Source organism: Oryctolagus cuniculus, chromosome 6, assembly GCF_051225735.1.
Source record: "Oryctolagus cuniculus isolate XC-2025 breed Fujian yellow rabbit chromosome 6, ASM5122573v1, whole genome shotgun sequence".
NCBI classification, from domain to species: Eukaryota; Metazoa; Chordata; class Mammalia; order Lagomorpha; family Leporidae; genus Oryctolagus; species Oryctolagus cuniculus.
The window spans coordinates 40,024,325-40,042,244 of NC_142872.1; the positions used below are offsets into that span (position 1 = coordinate 40,024,325).

General features: G+C 52.1%; 1 protein-coding gene across 1 annotated transcript; it reads right to left on the minus strand.

The window, feature by feature from the left end:
• Positions 1-3,743: 3,743 nt before the first annotated feature.
• ATOX1 (antioxidant 1 copper chaperone) lies at positions 3,744-15,671 on the minus strand. The gene is made up of 4 exons (XM_051844400.3): positions 15,475-15,671; positions 11,106-11,181; positions 7,127-7,296; positions 3,744-3,880 (listed from the first exon to the last, which is right to left on the minus strand). Exons 1-3 carry the CDS (start codon positions 15,478-15,480, stop codon positions 7,172-7,174), a joined length of 207 nt encoding a protein of 68 aa, XP_051700360.1. The 5' UTR covers positions 15,481-15,671; the 3' UTR covers positions 3,744-3,880; positions 7,127-7,171.
• Positions 15,672-17,920: the final 2,249 nt, after the last annotated feature.

Here is a 17,920-nt window from a genome sequence, read left to right on the forward strand (position 1 = left end):
ACAGAGAGAAAGGTCTTCCTTCCGTTGGTTCACTCCCCAAATGGCCACCACGGCCGGCGCTGTGCTGATCCGAAGCCAGGAGCCAGGTGCTTCCTCCTGGTCTCCCACACTGGTGCCGGGACCCAAGCACTTGGGACATCCTCCACTGTCCTCCCAGGCCACAGCAAAGAGTTGGACTGGAAGAGGAGCAACCGGGACTAGAACCTGGCGCCCACATGGGATTCCAGCGCCACAGGCGGAGGATTAACCAAGTGAGCTATGGCGCTGGCCCCCTCTTTTATTAATTGGAAAAAATAATAATAAAGGACATGCAAGGACCTCGTTTAGCCCCTGATCGCTAATGGAATAGGTGCTTGGGTATTCCTGTGCTTTAAAAACTCTTTGAGGGGCTGGCTTTTTGGTGAAATGGGTTAAGCTATATGGCACCATATGGATGCCAGCTCAAGTCCTGGCTGCTCTACTTTTGATCCTGTTCCCTGCTAATGTACCTGGGAAAGCAGCAGAGGATGGCCTAAGGGCTTGGGTCCCTGCACCCACATGGGAGACCCAGAAGAAGCTCCTGACTCCTGGCTTCCGATCCGGCCCAGCCCCAGGCTGTTGTGGCCATATGGGGAGTCAACAGTGGATGGAAGATCTCTCTCTTTCCCTCCCTTTCTCTTTGTACTCTGCCTTTCAAATAAATACAATAAATCTTTTATAAAATTTTTTCTTTGAAATTTTTCTGTGTGGAAGAACACAAATAACTCAAAGCTCTTTGAGATATTCATTTTTTTCCAATCATTCTTAAAAGTATGTAGGATGGGGCCAGTGCTGCGGTGTAGTGAGTAAAGCTGTGCCTTATGGGGCCAGCACTGTGGCGTAGCGGGTAAAGACGCCTCCTGCAGTGTCGACATCCCATGTGGTCACCAGTTTGAGTCCTGGCTGCTCCACTTTCAATCCAGCTCTCTGCTATGGCCTAGGAAAGCAGTAGAAGATGGCCCAAGTCCTTGGGCCCCTGCACCCACATGGGAGACCCGGAAGAAGCTCCTGGTTCCTGCCTTTGGATCAGCGCAGCTCCAGCCATTGTGGCCAACTGGGGAGTGAACCATTGGATGGAAGATTCTCTCTCTCTCTCTGCCTCTTATCCTCTCTCTGTGTAACTCTTTCAAATAAATAAATAAATCTTAAAAAAAAAAAAAAAAGCTGTCACCTGCAGTGCTGCTATCCCATGTGTGTGCCGGTTTTAGCCCCAGCTGTTCCACTTCCAATCCAGCTCTCTGCTATAGCCTAGGAAAGCAGTAGAAGATGGCCCAAGTCCTTGGGGCCCTGCACCTGTGTGGGAGACGTGGCGGAAGCTCCTGGCTTCAGATCAGCACAGCTCCCGCCATTGCAGCCAATTGGGGAGTGAACCAGCGGATGAAGACCTCTCTCTCTGCCTCTCCTTCTCTCTTTGTAACTCATTCAAATAAAAAAAAAAAAGTATGTAGGATGAAAGAAGTTTTGAGAACTGTTGGTTTAAAGAAATATTTTAATGATGCTTTTCTTTTTTTCTTTTTAAAGATTTATTTATTTATTTCTAAGGCAGAGTTAGAGAGTGAGAGAGAGAGAGGCAGACATCCTCCATCTGCTAGTTCACTCCCCAAATAGCCATAATGGCTGGAGCTGGGCCAATCTAAAGCCAGGACCCAGGAGCTTCTTCTGAGTCTCCCACGTGGGTGCAGGGGCCCAAGCACTTGGCCATCCTCTGCTGCCTTCCCAGGCACAGTACCAGAGATATGGATCACAAGTGGAGCAGCTGGGACTCAAACTGGTACCCACATGGTATGCCAGCACCACAGGTGGTGGCTTTACCCGCTTTACCACAGCACGAGCCCCTTCATAATGTTGTTCTAATTTTTATTTATTTTTATCTGTTTGAAAGGCAGAGAGACAGAGAGGATCTTCCATCTGCTGGTTCACTCCCTAAATGTCCACCACAGCCAGGGCTGGACAGAAGCCAGAAACAATCCAGGTCTCCCACACAGGCAGCAGGAATCCAAGTACAAGAACCCGAGTACCTCCCTGGGTGTGCATTATTAGCAAGAACCTGGAATCTGAAGCAGAACTGGCAACTTGAACCAAAATGAGATGAGGACATCCCAAGCAGTACCTTAACCACTACAACCATTACCCACCCAAAGAAATCGCAGCACACAAAGTAAGGCACATTCTTAGGCAGAATGGACTCCTAAGTGCCATTTCTACAGTGAGCTCTGACCACTGAGGTCCACAGCACCGCCTTGTTCAATCCGTACAGCCCTTTACCTTGAATGCTATTAACACATGTGCTGCCCCTGCCGCTGGGAGGTTAAGAGGCCCAGTGGAAGGCAAGTGAAGCAACTGTAACACCGTCCTGAGTCTGACCCCTCCACTCCCAGAGAGGCCCTGCCTGCCAGCCTATCAATGCCATCACAATCTCCTGATAGTGTCTGAAAGACCCACCACAGGCCTGAGGGGCCACCTCCAAAATGCATACCTGAGTAATGTAACCCCTGCTGCTACCCCAGCTCCCTGCTGGCCAACGCATGCTTCCCAGTCTGCTGCTCTCTACAGAAAGGTCTTGCTACAGCTCACGACCAGATCGCCCGTCTGTTCAGGGCTGAAATCTTGTATACAGATTGCCAGGATAAACTCCTCTATTTTCACATGAAACTTCCTTCTCTGGTCTTCAGTCCCAGGACCCTCTCATTCTGGGGCATCACATACCCTGCCGACTTCCAGAAGGAGGCACTGCCACTTGGATTCTATCCCAATCTCTCTCCACAACCTCTTCCCATTATCCCAACTATCTTAATATTTGCTATCCCCTAAACTTGAGTCACTTGATACTTTTCAAAATCTGCAATCTAGGGACTGGTGCTGTGGCACAGTGGGTTAAAGTCCTTACCTGCAGTGTCGGCATCCCATACGGGTGCCAGTTCGAGTCCTGGTTGCTCCACTTCCGATCTAGCGCTCTGGTAATGTGCCTGGGAAAGCAGCAGAAAATGGTCCAAGTCCTTGGGACCCTGCACCCATATGGGATCCCTGGAAGAAGCTCTTGGCTTCTGGCTTCAGATCGGCTCAGCTCTGGCCATTGTGGTCAATTTAGGAGTGAACTAGCAGGCCCTCTTCCTGTTTCTAACTCTCTCTTTAAAATAGATAAAATAAATCTCCAGAAAAAAATATGCACTCTAAGGAAATGATGAAAAGAAAGGAAATCACTGATCTGGCTCAATGTCTTCACCTTATAGAGAGGACAAAACGAGGTGCAAGAGGGGACATGACGCAGCACACTGCAATCAGAGCCTGCAGGCTGCCTGACACTAGTCAGAATCTCTGGAGACTCCAAGTGAAGCAAGCACGGGACGGCTTGTCTGTGAGCAGGTGACGTCAGGACCGTGTAGGAAGGGCTGGTGCTGTGGGCGTGGTGGGTTAAGTTGCCACTTGGGACACCTATATCCCATACTGGAGTGCCTTTTCAAGCCTTGGCTACTCTACTTCCAATCCAGCTCCTAGCTAATGAATCTGGGATGTGCTGGATGACAGCTCAAGTACTTGAGTTCCTGCTACTCATGTGAGATTCCCACTTGTAGTTTCTGAGTCCTGTCTTCAGCCTAGTCCAGCCCTGGCTGTTGCAGCCATTTGGTAAGTGAACCAGTGGATGGATGATCTCTGTCTCTGCCTCAGAGTTACTCTGCCTTTCAAATTAATGACATCTAATAAAAGATCACGCAAGACACACCATCTCCAACAATGCAGTTTGATTTTATTGCAGAGAACCTGGGAAGCAGGGGACAAGGGAGGGTCTCCGTGGGAAACTCCTACCACTGAGCAGGACTGCCAGGTTCCAGGTCCTTCTGGAAGGCAGGGGAGGAGCAGCATCCTAGGAAAGATGAAAAGTTAGGTGGAACAAAGGCGCCATCTGCTGTGGACCTGGCCACACTGCAAAAGCAGTAAAGGTGCACAAAGCGGCCATGGCAGGATGTGAGGTGGGAGATCCCCCGTGCAGGAGCAGGACTGGAACGTTTAGCCCTGCACACTGCGCCTGCCATGAACCCAGTAACCTTGCTAAGCCAATCACAGCTGAGAGCTTCCTCTGCGACGCTCCCAGGGCTACTAGGACACTCAGCCCAGAGAACTCTATCCAGTTTCCGTTTATGCTGGGAAGACAATGAACAAAGTCATAAGCAGACACATCAGCCAAGAACCAGGAGGCCAACGTGACTGCATCACCAACAAACACTCTCTGAGGTTTCCAAATCGGGCTTCAGTCGGTCACCAGGAAGCCTGTTAAAACTGACTTCAAAGGTGGGTGTTGCCCGAGAGCAAGGGTAAAGCTGTGTGGTTCAGCGATCCTCCCCAAGTCCCAGCATCTGAGTCTCCGCACGGTCACGCACGGTCACTGAAGTGGGTACGGGCAACGTGATACCAGGTCTGGCATCGGCTGGGGATAGGGATGCAGCATAGGTGGAAACAAGGCTGGCAGTGATCGGACTGGCAATTGTTGGGCCTGCATAATGGAGACTTGTTTCGCCACTGGGCCTCTGTATGCTTGAAACGTCCTGCGATAGGGTGAAAAATCAACAACCATGAGGACGCCTAAGCTACCTAAAAGAATGAAGCGCAGACACACGCTGCCACTTGGCTCAGTCTTGAAAACGTAATGAAAGAAGCCAGACACACAAAGTTCAACAGGTTGTGTCACTCTTTTGACAGGAGACGCCCAGAGCAGGCAAATCCAGGGTGGCAGAGAGCAGGTTAGCGATTGCCAGGCTGGACAGAGGGCCTTGGGGAACGGCTGCTGACTGGGTGTGTGGTGTTTTTCTGGGATGATGAAAAGGTTTTGAAACTAAAGAGGTGTTGGGTGTATAGCATTGTGAATGCACTGAGAGGTATGCTTTAAATTGGCTAACTGTAGGCCACGTCAACGTCACCACAATTAAGAAAAAAACTGGTATGAGAAAAACACGCAGTAAGCTACATATTGTTTACAACCAGCAGGTGTGACTTTTTCCTGTAAAAATAAAAAAGTTCCACGTTCAGCTAGGAGCCTCCAATCCAAGGTGTCTGGCCTGGGGCTCCCCGTGGATTCAGCTCACTCAGGCACTTAGTTCTCTTCTTGCCCTCCACTTTTGCCAAATGTAACCTTACAATGTGAACCAGGGCTGTCTGCGGAGACAGAGGGCTCCAGTCACCCTCCTCGGATGGAGGCACGGTGTGAGGAACACTGCTGCCCAGCACGGTGGGAACTGAGAGTGCTCTGCTCCTGTACAGGATAATCCCTCCTGTTCAGGGGGATGGCACGATGACCCCAAGGCAGGAAAGTAGGGTGGTGGTCTTAACCCCATTTTACAGATAGGAACCAAATCCCAGGCATATGAAAAGCACAATAGGAGCTGGAGTGAGAATCTCAGTTCTTGTCATGCATCCTGGGCTCATTCTGAATGTGGGTTACACCTAGGGACATAGAGGGCATGAAGAAAACGCGTGCACCCTAACAGTCTGTGGCTTGCACGTGATGTGACCACATACGCAGAGTGCTGCCTTGGCTCAGAGGCCAACGGGTACCCTTAGCAAGGAGGCTGCAGCTGCAGGGCCTGTCACAGCCTGCCAGTTGTTACAGCTGGCTTCTGCCTGGGGAGCTCTCTGTGGGCTTATGCACAGTCCTGCCAGTTACAGTCATTACAAAACTCCTGAATGTCTTCCTCCCTCTGCCTTTCACCTATGGGGGGTTTTGCTCAAGTCACTTCCCCCCGCCCCTGCACCCCAACTGTTGTTTAACTGCAGTGAAGGCGCAGCAGGGATGTGTCAATCACTGTAATTCAGCAGTCAAACATGTTACGTGGGAATGGACAGCCAGGAGTGCCCTGCTGAGACGGATGGTGGCAGGGCATGGCAGGAAGGAAAGTCACATCGGCGAGTCTGGTCTCCTTGTTCCAGGGTGAAGAGTGCTTGCACAGTGCCTCTTACTACCTCTTTGGCTTATGTTAAACCAAAGGGAACACTCTGCTTAGACACACCAGTCTGAGCAGAGGGCACGCTCAGGGGTTGAGGGCAGTTCCGAGTGGAGAGAGGCAAAGCCTGAATTAACTCAGTGCACAGGAACACAAGGCCCAGGACATAAGTTTCAACTCTGATAGGACAAATTTTAAAAAGATTTTATTTATTTATTTATTTATTTATTTATTTGACAGGCAGAGTGGACAGTGAGAGAGAGAGAGACAGAGAGAAAGGTCTTCCTTTGCCGTTGGTTCACCCTCCAATGTCCACCGCGGCCGGCGTGCTGTGGCTGGCGCACCACGCTGATCCGATGGCAGGAGCCAGGTACTTATCCTGGTCTCCCATGGGGTGCAGGGCCCAAGCACTTGGGCCATCCTCCACTGCACTCCCGGGCCACAGCAGAGAGCTGGCCTGGAAGAGGGGCAATCAGGACAGAATCTGGCACCCTGACTGGGACTAGAACCCGGTGTGCCGGCACCGCAAGGCAGAGGATTAGCCTAGTGAGCCGCGGCGCCGGCCTAGTTTTTATTTATTTATGTGAGAGGCAGAGAGAGACAAATAAGCAGACAGAGCTCCCATCTGCTGGTTCACCCCCTAAATGCACACAACAGCCAAGGCTGGGCCAAACCTAAGCTGGGAGCCAAGAACTCAGCCCAAGTATCCCATATGGGTGGCAGGGACCCAACTACGTGAGCCATCATCACTCTCCTGCCTCCCAGGATGCACACTGGCAGGAAGCTGGAATTGGAAGCAGAGCCAGGACTCAAACACAGGGCACTCCAATATGGGATGTGGGCATCCCAAGTGGTGTCTTCACTACTATGCTCAATGCTTGCTCCAGGACAGCCAACTTACCAAAGCAAAAGGCACACTGCTCGGGTCACACATTCTGAACTTAAACCCCGCTGCCCGTGAAACACATTCCCACTACTACACAGTAGTCCATCTACTTACAGTGGGCTAGAAGGGCCTTTGAACCCACAAGCTGCATTAGTCAATAATGGAGTATTTATAATACTCCAAAGAACACACACAGCAGGTTCAGAGTAACCCAGGGTGCTCTCCTGCTGCTCTCAAGGTCTCAAAGGCCACAGTGTAACCCTGATAAAAGTGCTGGGGCCTCACTCACCTGTCCCCTTTGGTCCATCCTGAGGGCTGGGGTTCCAGGCTCTTGCTACTTGGGGCCGAGGTAGGAAACGGCCTTTCCCGTTTTCTTCAGGGTTGCCAACAGGACGTCCACACTGTGTTCAGAAGTGATGCAAACCTTCTTGTTGGACAGGTCAATTGTAAACTCTACTCCTGCAGGAAGAGGAAACAGGGTGTGGGCAGAGGAAATGAGACCCTCCTAGGACAGCAAGAAAGAGTTCAGGCTCCTAAATTACTTCCAAAAGCCAATCATCCGTCCCCTTCCTCTGCACCAGGGACTGGCGTACTTTTGCCGTAAAGAGGCAGAGAGCACACACACATTGCAGGCGTTGCTGCCCACATATGGACCCAGCTGCACAGTCTTCCATGTGTGTACTTCCTGACCTCCCTTTAAAAATATGAGATCCAGGGCCGGCGCCGCGGCTCACTAGGCTAATCCTCCGCCTTGCGGTGCCGGCACACCGGGTTCTAGTCCCGGTCGGGGTGCCGGATTCTGTCCCGGTTGCCCCTCTTCCAGGCCAGCTCTCTGCTGTGGCCCGGGAGTGCAGTGGAGGATGGCCCAAGTACTTGGGCCCTGCACAACACGGGAGGCCAGGAGTATAAGTACCTGGCTCCTGTCATCGGATCAGCGCGGTGCGCTGGCCGCAGCATACCGGCCGCGGCGGCCATTGGAGGGTGAACCAATGGCAAAAGGAAGACCTTTCTCTCTGTCTCTCTCTCTCACTGTCCACTCTGCCTGCCCAAAAAAAAAATGAGATCCATTCTGGATCTGGCCCACAGGCCCTAGAGTTTGCCAATTCCTGCTCTACATTAGTGTTCTAGTCTTTTCCACGGCAAAAGTAACACAGATGGATACACCATTTTCTGAAAAAGCAAACAATTCTAAACAAAGTTACTGTGAGAAACCCCACTCATCCCATTCCCAGAGATCACCGTGAACAGTACGGCTTCCATCCCTTCTGCCACATATGAATGAAAAATGACTCCTGACACTGCGTCACACTTCAGAAGTGGGTGTTGCTCATAGTTCACTCTGCAGCTTCCAAACTGTGTTGCTATCTCAGCACACACAGACTTACTTCGCTCTGTTCAACAGCTACAGCCTTCGACAACATGCATGAACCACACACCAACAGAAGTACCCGATTCTGTTGAAGGGCACCAAGGTGGCTTCTAACTTCTCACTTCTATTACAATAGTGCTATATAAACATCCATTTTTTTTTTCCACGAAAATGATGTATTAGTTTGAAAGGCAGAGTTACAGAGGAAAGGAGGTAGAGGGGAAGAGAGAGAGGGAGATCAATCTTCCATACATTAGTTCACCCCTCAAATGGCTATAACTGCCAGGGCTGGCCCAGGCCAATGCCAGGAGCCTGGAAATCCATCTGGGTCTGCAGAGGCCTGAGCACCTGGACCATCTTCTGTTGCTTTCCCAGGTGCATTAGTAGGGAGCTGGAGCAGAAGTTGGACAGCGGGGACTCGACCTGGTGTTCATAAGGGATGCTGGTATTGCAGGTGGCTGAACCTGCTGTGCCATAACGCTGGCCTCAACATTCTTAAACATAACTTGTAAAACGTGTGAAAAAATTTCCATACCAGGATTTCGAAGAACAGAAACTGTGAAACAATGAACTGCTATGTTCTGAATGCTAATAGTGCAAAATTGCCTCTAAAAGGCTAAGCCAATTTAAGGTCCCTAACAGCACAGGGGAGGGCCCAAAGTCTTGTGACAAAAGAATGCAGATGGAGGGGCTGGTGTTGTGCTCCAGGTTACGCAACCCGTGATTCTGGCATCCCACAGCAGAACACAGGTTCAAGTTCCAGCTGCTCAACTTCTAATCCCGCTCCCTGCTAACACATCTGGGAAAGCTGTGGAAGATGGCCCAAATACTTGGGCCCCTGCCACCCACACGGAAGACCACAATGCAGATACCAGCTCCTGGTTTCAGCCTGGTCCAGCCCTAGCTGTTGCAGCTATTTAGAGTGTGAACAAGTGGAGGGAAGATCAGCTTCTCTCTTTCTCTCTCGTCTTCCCTTCCTCTCTCTTGGTAACTCTTTCAAATAAATAAACATTTAATAAATAAATAACAGGATCCTGAGGTGACCTTGGTGCATCCTGCCCACTATAGGCCTCAGCTTCCCCACTGTCCATGGAAGAGGCAGGCCAGCCCCAGTGGTCTTCCCAGCTAGGTCAGCCATCAGTCTCTGACTGATCATGCCCAACACCACTCTTCTAGGGCCCTCAACAACTCAGAAAACCCTTCTAACCCTTCTCGGGCACCACCCAAGCAGGGACAGCAGTGACAAACGGCAGAGAAAATTGCTGAAGTTCAAAGGTAGATCCTCAAGCATCACTCAAGGGGCCTTAAAAATCAGATCACAGGCTGGCGCCACAGCTCCCTAGCCTAATCCTCCGCCTGCGGCGCTGGCACCCCAGATTCTAGCCCCAGTTGGGGAGCCGGTTCTGTCCTGGTTGCCCCTCTTCCAGGCCAGCTCTCTGCTGTGGCCTGGGAGTGCAGTGGAGGATGGCCCAAGTGCTTGGGCCCTGCACCCCATGGGAGACCAGGAGGAAGCAGGAAGCACCTGGCTCCTGGCTTCGGATCGGCGCAGTGTGCCGGCCATAGCGGCCATTTGGGGGGTGAATCAACAGAAGAAAGACCTTTCTCTCTGTCTCTCTATCTAACTCTGCCTGTTAAAAAAAAAAAAAATCAGATCAGATAGGATCTGATCACCATCTTCCAATCTGTACAGAATGGGTGTCCAAGAGGGAAGGGGGCTGTGCGTCCTTTCTAGACTTTTGTTTTTGGGTTCAGGAGGATCACCCTCCTTCTTGGAGGTATCATGGAGTTGGAAGAAATGCTGGGATCACCAAACACAGTGGATTTCAAACTGTGTTCCCTCAAGCCCGGAGTCCTGGGCAAGGATCCTTGAGCTATCAGAAGGAAAGCAGGCCTGTCCCCTCTCCACCCAGAGAATGAGATGTTGTCTACGAAAGGCTCCCATGCAGCATTTTACAGCAAAAGCTGATACAGACTGACATTCCCATACCACACACAGCCGGGGAGGCCCAGGCCCGAGGGAGGAGAGCCCACAGTCACAGGGACGTCTGCAGCCAGTTCTTTCCACTGTTTCATGTGCTTTCAAATTAAGCTCCCACTTTACAAGGCTAGAAGCTGCCACTGCCTGACCAGTCACTTCCCCCCTGGGACATCAGCATCAACGTTCCCATGGCACAGATGGAAAGTACAGCTCAGAGGACCGCTGCTGAGATCACAGCCACGGGGAAGCCACCTGAAAATTGGGTGTGACTACTACAGAGAGCTTTAAAAAGGAACATCTTGTTAGGCAGCCAGGGCCCTGGCTCTATCAGAATTCTGATCACAGCCTGGTCATTACCTCACTGAGCCCCAAGGCCAGATCCCGGCCTTCTCTGGGCCCCAGTTCCCGAGATGTGAAACGAGAGGGCTGGATGAGAATGCTGATTTTCCAGATACGTTCAAAAGATGTTTTATGAGTTCTTCAGGTGACTGATTCAAAATTAATTTTTGAAACTGTTACCATTTTAAATATCTTTCATGGAAAATGACACTCAAATGGCACAAGCTACCAAAGTTATCACCATGGAGATCACCAGCATGTTCCTGAATCCCGTCAGGGCTGCAGGGCTGGCCTGTGGGTGGCTCAACTCCAGCCAAGTTGCTCAACCTCTCTGAACTTCAGTTCCCTCCTGTTGAGAATGCAGGTAGTCAGAGACGGCTCCTGAAATGGCTGCGGTGACAACACGACAATGTGGTCGACACCAGTCACTGTGCACAGTGCCTGCCACGTGCTAAGAGCTCAATACGTTGTAGTGTGACTAATGAGCAGCTCACAGTACGGCTTCTCCAGCCACGTCCACAGGCACTGGACTCTAAGGCTATCTGTCCCTCCCCAGACTGCAGCTGATGGTCACCCACGTACCTTCTATCCTGTTGAGCACTCGACTGACGGCATCGGCACAGCCTTCACAGGACATGTCCACGGAGAACTCGTGTTTCTGAAACAAGGGGAACCATGAGCCAAGTGACCCACACTGCAGACCCACATCTGCCTTCAGATACCAGCTCTGGCATCTACCAGTTGCATGAGCATGAGTGAGTAACTTAACTCCTTCTGGCCTTGGTTTTCCACATCTGCAAAATGGGGAAACAGTCCTTCTCCAGGATGGTGAACAGGATGAACACAGGACTTCAGTATGGTAGCCAGCTCTCAAGTTAGCCTCAGTGATCCCTGCCTCCTGGGATGGATACCCTTGAGTAGCTGCACTCCACAGTGTCTCAGGGTTGGTCTGTGTGTCCAGTACAATATGGCTGAAGTGACTTTACGTGGCTTCTGCCATGCTCTCCTTCTGGGATCTCTGGCTCTAAAGGAAGCCAGCTGCCATATCTTAGGGACATTCAAGCAACCATCCGGAGAGGCTCACAAGGTGGGAAACTGCACCCTCCAGCCCCAGGGAAGTCTTCAGATGACTGCAGCTGCACCCGACATCATCGCGACAGCCTCACAACAGATTCTGAGAACAGCCACTCAGGTAAGCTGCTCCCAGACTCCCAACCCTAGGAAACACTCTGAACTACTGATGATTTTTAAACCACTCTGTTTCGGGGCTAGTGCTGTGCAAAGTGGGTAAAGCGCTGGCATCCCATATGAGCGGGAGTCCTGGCTGCTCCACTTCCGATCCAGCTCCCTGCTAATGCTCCTGGGAAAGCAGTGGAAGATGACCCAAAAGCTTGGGCCCCTGCTTCCATGTGGGAGACCCGGAAGAAGCTTCTGATTCCTGGCTTTAGCCTGGCCCAGCCCTGGCTGTTGGGGCCATTTGGGGGAGTAAAACAGTGGATGGAAGATCTCTGTCTTTCCCTCTCTCTCTGTAACTATGCCTTTCAAATAAATTAAATAAATTTGTAAAAAATAAATAAACCACAATGTCTGGAGTTAATTACTAAGGAACAATAGGTAACTAATATACTAGGTAAAGAGATGAGGGCCTAGTACTGGGTTCCACTGGACAAAAAGTTGCTCCTGGGTTTCTTACTACGGTTTGTTTCTTCCATTTCTTTCTTCCTTTCCCCTTCAGAAAGCAATGGCTACGCTTTTAAAACAGAAACTTAAAAACTGTACAAATTGATGGAGTACCACAATGGCTACAATTTTCATAGATCACTTCAAAATACTGAGTACCGGAGTAGAATTCTGCATACAACTATGTATCTTGCTGGAAGACTTTAGGCAACATGTCTGCCCCTAACGACCCCAGTTTTCTTATCTATACCAACAGGATCATAGCCACTCAGCCTTTTCAATTTCACTGCGCTGTTTGATATGCACCACCTGCCTGCACTGGCTCTATAGATCTGTGGGGGTCGGGGTGGGAGGGTTGCGGGTTTCACCCACTGGGGAGAGGCAGGGAGAAAACATAATACACCTGAGAAAAATGGGCTCTGGGGCTTCTCAAACTCAACACCTCTGGGTCTGGATTATTATCATATAGTACACAGGAAACTGACATCAATATTCAAGCAGCTTGCTTTCCAGGGCTGGACTCCAACTGTGTGGCTTCTTCTACTGCAGCCAAAGCAAAACCCACCTTAAATTATAGTCAGTTTTGGGGCTGAATCTGTGGCGTAGCAGGTAAAGCCACCACCTGCAGTGCCGGAGGCCCATATGGGCACCACTTCGAGATCCTGCTGCTCCACTTCTGATCCAGCTCTCTGCTATGGCCTGGGGAAGCACTGGAAGATGGCCCAAGTCCTTGGGCCTCTGCACCCACGTGGGAGATCTGGAGGAAGCTCCTGGCTCCTGGCTTCGGTTCAGCGTAGTTGTGCGGCCAGTCGGGGAGTGAATCAACGGACGGAAGACCACTCTCTCTGCCTCTCCTTCTCTCTCTGTGTAACTCTGACTTTCAAGTAAAATGAATAAATCTTTAAAAAAAATAATTTTTCTTTTCTTCCAGTTAAACACCTGTGACTCCTTGAAGTAGTTTCATGACTTTTCAACAACAAAAACAACCACCTCTCAGGTAACACACTCTTCTCCCTACAGTTGAGAGGCAGTCCCTCAAAACCCTTATTCCCTTCAGCTGTTCATCTTGTGATATGGAGCCTGTCGGGTTTTGTGATGAAGAGGGTCCTTTGTCACAAGCCCTGGAAGGAGACTTGAAACAGACTGACCCTCAAACTGGCCTTCTCCTCCACTGCAACCCCTCACAATCCACCTGGCGGCGTGCCCTCTCCCAGGCCCAGGCTGAGTAATGCTGACCTCAACCACTGCCGCAAGTAGACCTGCTCAACTGGTACTGGCTCATTCTTTGTCCACATTAAGTGCTGGCTCAGGACCACAGGGAAATGACATCTGAGATGTTTACAGCTCTGCTCAGGGGGCCTCAGGCTCATCTGCAAGCTCCCAAAGAGCCAGGCTGCTAAGACAAAGGGGCTCAGCGGGACCCCTCTGGGTCCCCACTTGGTATACAGCCAGGAAACCTGAAACCCTGGAGCCAAGCACTGAACGCTGGGACCTCAACCAGGACCTCAAGAATGCAACTAGGATACAAACTTCCTCCCACGTGGCTGTGACTTCATCAGGTCCCACCTGGTCAGGCCAGGAGACACCATGAGCCTGAAGACAAAGGGGCTTAATCTTGACTCTAACTCCAATACCTTCAGTAAGTTATTAGGCTTCTCATTTTTACTTTTTTTAGAAAAATATTTCAGCCGGTGCCACGGCTCAATAGGCTAATCCTCTGCCTGCAGCACCGGCACACAGGGTTCTAGTCCCAGTCAGGGCGCCGGATTCTGTCCCAGTTGCCCGTCTTCCAGGCCAGCTCTCTGCTGTGGCCCAGGAGTGCAGTGGAGGATGGCCCAAGTCCTTGGGCCCTGCACCCCATGGGAGACCAGGATAAGTACCTGGCTCCTGCCTTCGGATCAGAGTGATGCGCCGGCCGCAGCACGCCGGCCACGGCAGCCATTGGAGGGTGAACCAACGGTAAAGGAAGACCTTTCTGTCTCTCTCTCTCACTGTCCACTCTGCCTGTCAAAAAAAAAAAAAAAATTTCATTTATTTGAGAGGTAGCGTTAATGACAGAGGGAGAGACAGATGGAAGATCGGCCACAGTTGGACCATTCCTAAGCCAGGAGCTTCTTCTGGGTCTCCCATGTGGGTGCAGGGGCCATCCTCTGCTGCTTTCCCAGGCCATAACAGAGAGCTGGATTGGAAGAGGAACAGCCGGGACTTGAACCAGCACCCCCATGCGATGCTGGCACCACATTGCGGGAAGGGAGGGTGCAACTGGTGCAGTGATTAAGATATTACTTGGGATGCCTGCATCCCACGCAGGTGTGTGTGAGTCCTGGCTGCACTTTCCAGCCCAGTGTTCTGCTACTGTGCACTTCCGCAGGCAGCAGGTGATGCCGCAAGTGGCTGCATCCTGGCCCCCAACAACAGTGGGATCGGGACTGAGTTCTAGGTGTCTGCCTGCCGCCTTGCCCAATCGTGGCTGTGGAGGGTATGGGGGGGAGTGAATGAGCCAACTGTCTCTCCCTTTCAAATAACATGGAAACCATTAACTAAAATTTAAAATCTAAAAGATAAGGCATATATGTAAGACCAAGTGAACTGCAAAGCCAGCCAGCAAGTATGGGCATGTGCAAACTGTAGAGTTCGTATATCTCATATTCCTTCCCAAGCTCTAGCGTGTACAGCGCCGACTTTGGGTAGGTTCCTGAAACCTCTCCGAGGCTGGTGGGTCCAGGCTGAGGACCTGACTGCTGGAAAGGTGAAACGCACTGTGTCCACGCAGGGTCGCCCAGCGCTGACCTGAGAGGAGGCCGGGCCAGGTGCAGAACTTCTGTAAACCCGGTCCTGCCCGTGAGGCAACAGCTGGACCCACCCACTTGCTCAGAACGGCCCGGCCAACTCCCCGGCCAGAGCAGGGCGTCCACGTGTAACAGCCGTTCCCGCTGGACACCGACCCTCCTGGGTCACGCGGGCTCACTCCGTCCCCTCCCCGAGACTCCACTTCCCGGAGCTGCAGGGAAGGTTTGCGTTTGTAGCTGCACGAGGCCATGCAGTTCCAACGTTCTGCAGCCAGGCGCCCAGATTTAACTCTTTTCGGATGCGATTTTCTGGAGGGTCCCCGAACCTGGGGGCGGCTGGGGAGGAGGAGGAGGAGAGATAGTTAACAGCTCCAGCCGCGGCCTGAGCCCTGGAAAAGCGACTAGTGGCCGAGCGGCGGTGTGGCCGGGGCGCAAGCCGAGCACCGCAGGCTAGCGCAGGCGGGGACGGCGCGGCCACTTACCGGCATGACAGGCGCAGCAGACGCGGCGGCGGTGGCGGTGGCGGTAGCGGTGGCGGTGGCGGTGGCGGCGGCGACGGCGGCGGGGAGCGGCGGCGGCAACGCGTCTCCGGGCTGCAAGGCGGGACTCCAATGCGTTTCCGGGAGTGCGCGCGAGAAACCCCGCCTACTGGCAAGACTGGCACCTTCTTATTCCCCTCGGCAGGGCGGCGGGGCGGCCGAGCAGACCCCGCCCCTCGGGTCGGGCATCTGGCGGGCCCCGCCCCCTGCAGGCCTGGCGGTCGCCGAGCCGCCAGACACACGAACACCTGGGCACGTTGGCGAGAGGCGGTGAGAGGGAGGCTTCCCTCCTCCGTCGGCTGTTAGCTATTTTGGGGGCGCCCATGTTAGGCCATGTTGGGAACACAAGGCAAAGGCCCGGCAGCGCGGGTCCCGCCCTTCCCTCCCCGACGCCTGGCGGCGCCGAGCGTCCGCAGCCTCGAAGGGAGCGAGGAGGCGGCAGTGGTGGCGGCGCCGGGGTTCAGGAGCGGAGGAGGGGTCTCTAAGTGGGGCTGGAAGGTGGCGGCGGCGGTTCCCGAGAGGAGGGCTCGTCTGAGGGAGAAGCTGCGCTGCTTGGTGGGGACAGGGGTGGGGACAGTGGGAGAGCGCTTTGGGCACAGGGAACAGCGCGCACCCAAGTCGGAAGGCAGGAGTGGGCCCGCCCGGAGAAACCAGCTGGCAAAGAGGTGCACCCACTGCCACGAGGGGAGGCAGGGTTGCTCTGGGAAACTTAGGCACGTCAAGTTCTGGCGTCTCTCTCGCTCTCGCTCTCTCACGCACCACCGCCAGTGGTCATGTGTGTGGACATTCCCTGCCGGTCGGAGTACTTTCAAAGGTTTCTCAGTAGCAGAACTGCTTGGTGAGTTTAGGAAGCACTGGGATTTCTTCCTGTCAGTTGTGAAAATGTGGATGACTAGAGGACGTTACGTTCTTCTAAAAAAAAAAAAAAAAAAAAAGTTGAAATATCTTCCATTCACTGATTCACTCTCCAGATGGTCAGAATAGCTAGATCTGGGCCAGGCCGAAGCCAGGAGCCAGCAACTCCATCCAGGCCTCCCACATGGGTGGCAGGGACCCAAGTATTGGGCCATCATCTGCTGTCTTCCCAGGTGCATTAACAGGGAGCCGGATGCTAGTGTGACACACATCATAAGCGGCAGCTTAACCCACTGTGCCACCATGCCAGCCCCAGGCTATTATAGTAAGTAGAATAAGGAAGATAAGTCCCACATGGTCCGAAAAACTTGATTTCATAGAAATTGAAAACAAAATGGAGGTTACCAGAGACTGGGGAGAGTAATGGGGAAGAAGGGGAGGGGCTAAGTTGATGAACAGGGACTAGGTAATAGGTAGGAGAAAGACGGTCTGGTGTTCTATTGCACAGGGGTGATTGTAGATAGTGTTAACATACTGTGTATTCTTTAAAGAGAAGATCCCAGGAGACAGCATTTACAATGTCTGCAAAATAAGAGATGATAAATGTTTGAGGAAATAGATACGTTTACCCCATTTGAATATTCCACAAAATATACATGTACAAAGACATCACTTAATACCCTATACATGGGGGCCATTTGCTGTGGCGCAGCGGGTTAACACCCTGGCCTGAAGCACCAGCATCCCATATGGGCGCCAGTTCTAGTTCCATCTGCTCCACTTCCAATCTAGCTGTCTGCTATGGCCTGGGAAAGCAGTAGAAGATGGCCCAAGTCCTTGGGTCACTGCACCCACATGGCAGACCAGGAAGAATTTCCCTCCTCCTGGCTTCGGATCGGTGCAGCTCCGGCTGTTTCGGCCAAATGGGGGAGTGAACCATTGGATGGAGGATCTCTCTCTCTCTCTTTGCCTCTCCTCTCTTTGTGTAACTCTTGACTTTCAAATAAAATAAAATCTTTAAAAAATACCCTATATATGTATAATTTTCATATACCAGCTACAAATAAGATACAGCTTGGACTGCTGGGCCTCTTGATAAATTCACCTGCCCTTCTTTTCTTTTTTCTTTTTTTTTTTTTTTTTCTTTTTTTGACAGGCAGAGTGGACAGTGAGAGAGAGAGACAGAGAGAAAGGTCTTCCTTTACCGTTGGTTCACCCTCCAATGGCCGCCGCGGCCGGCGCGCTGCGGCCAACGCACTGCGCTGATCCGATGGCAGGAGCCAGGTACTTCTCCTGGTCTCCCATGGGGTGCAGGGCCCAAGCACTTGGGCCGTCCTCCACTGCACTCCCGGGCCACAGCAGAGAGCTGGCCTGGAAGAGGGGCAACCGGGACAGAATCCGGCGTCCTGACCGGGACTAGAACCTGGTGTGCTGGCGCCACAAGGTGGAGGATTAGCCTAGTGAGCCGCGGCGCCAGCCCACCTGCCCTTATTTTCAATGTATTCTTTTAGTCCTTGGTCCCTCCTTCCTTGGT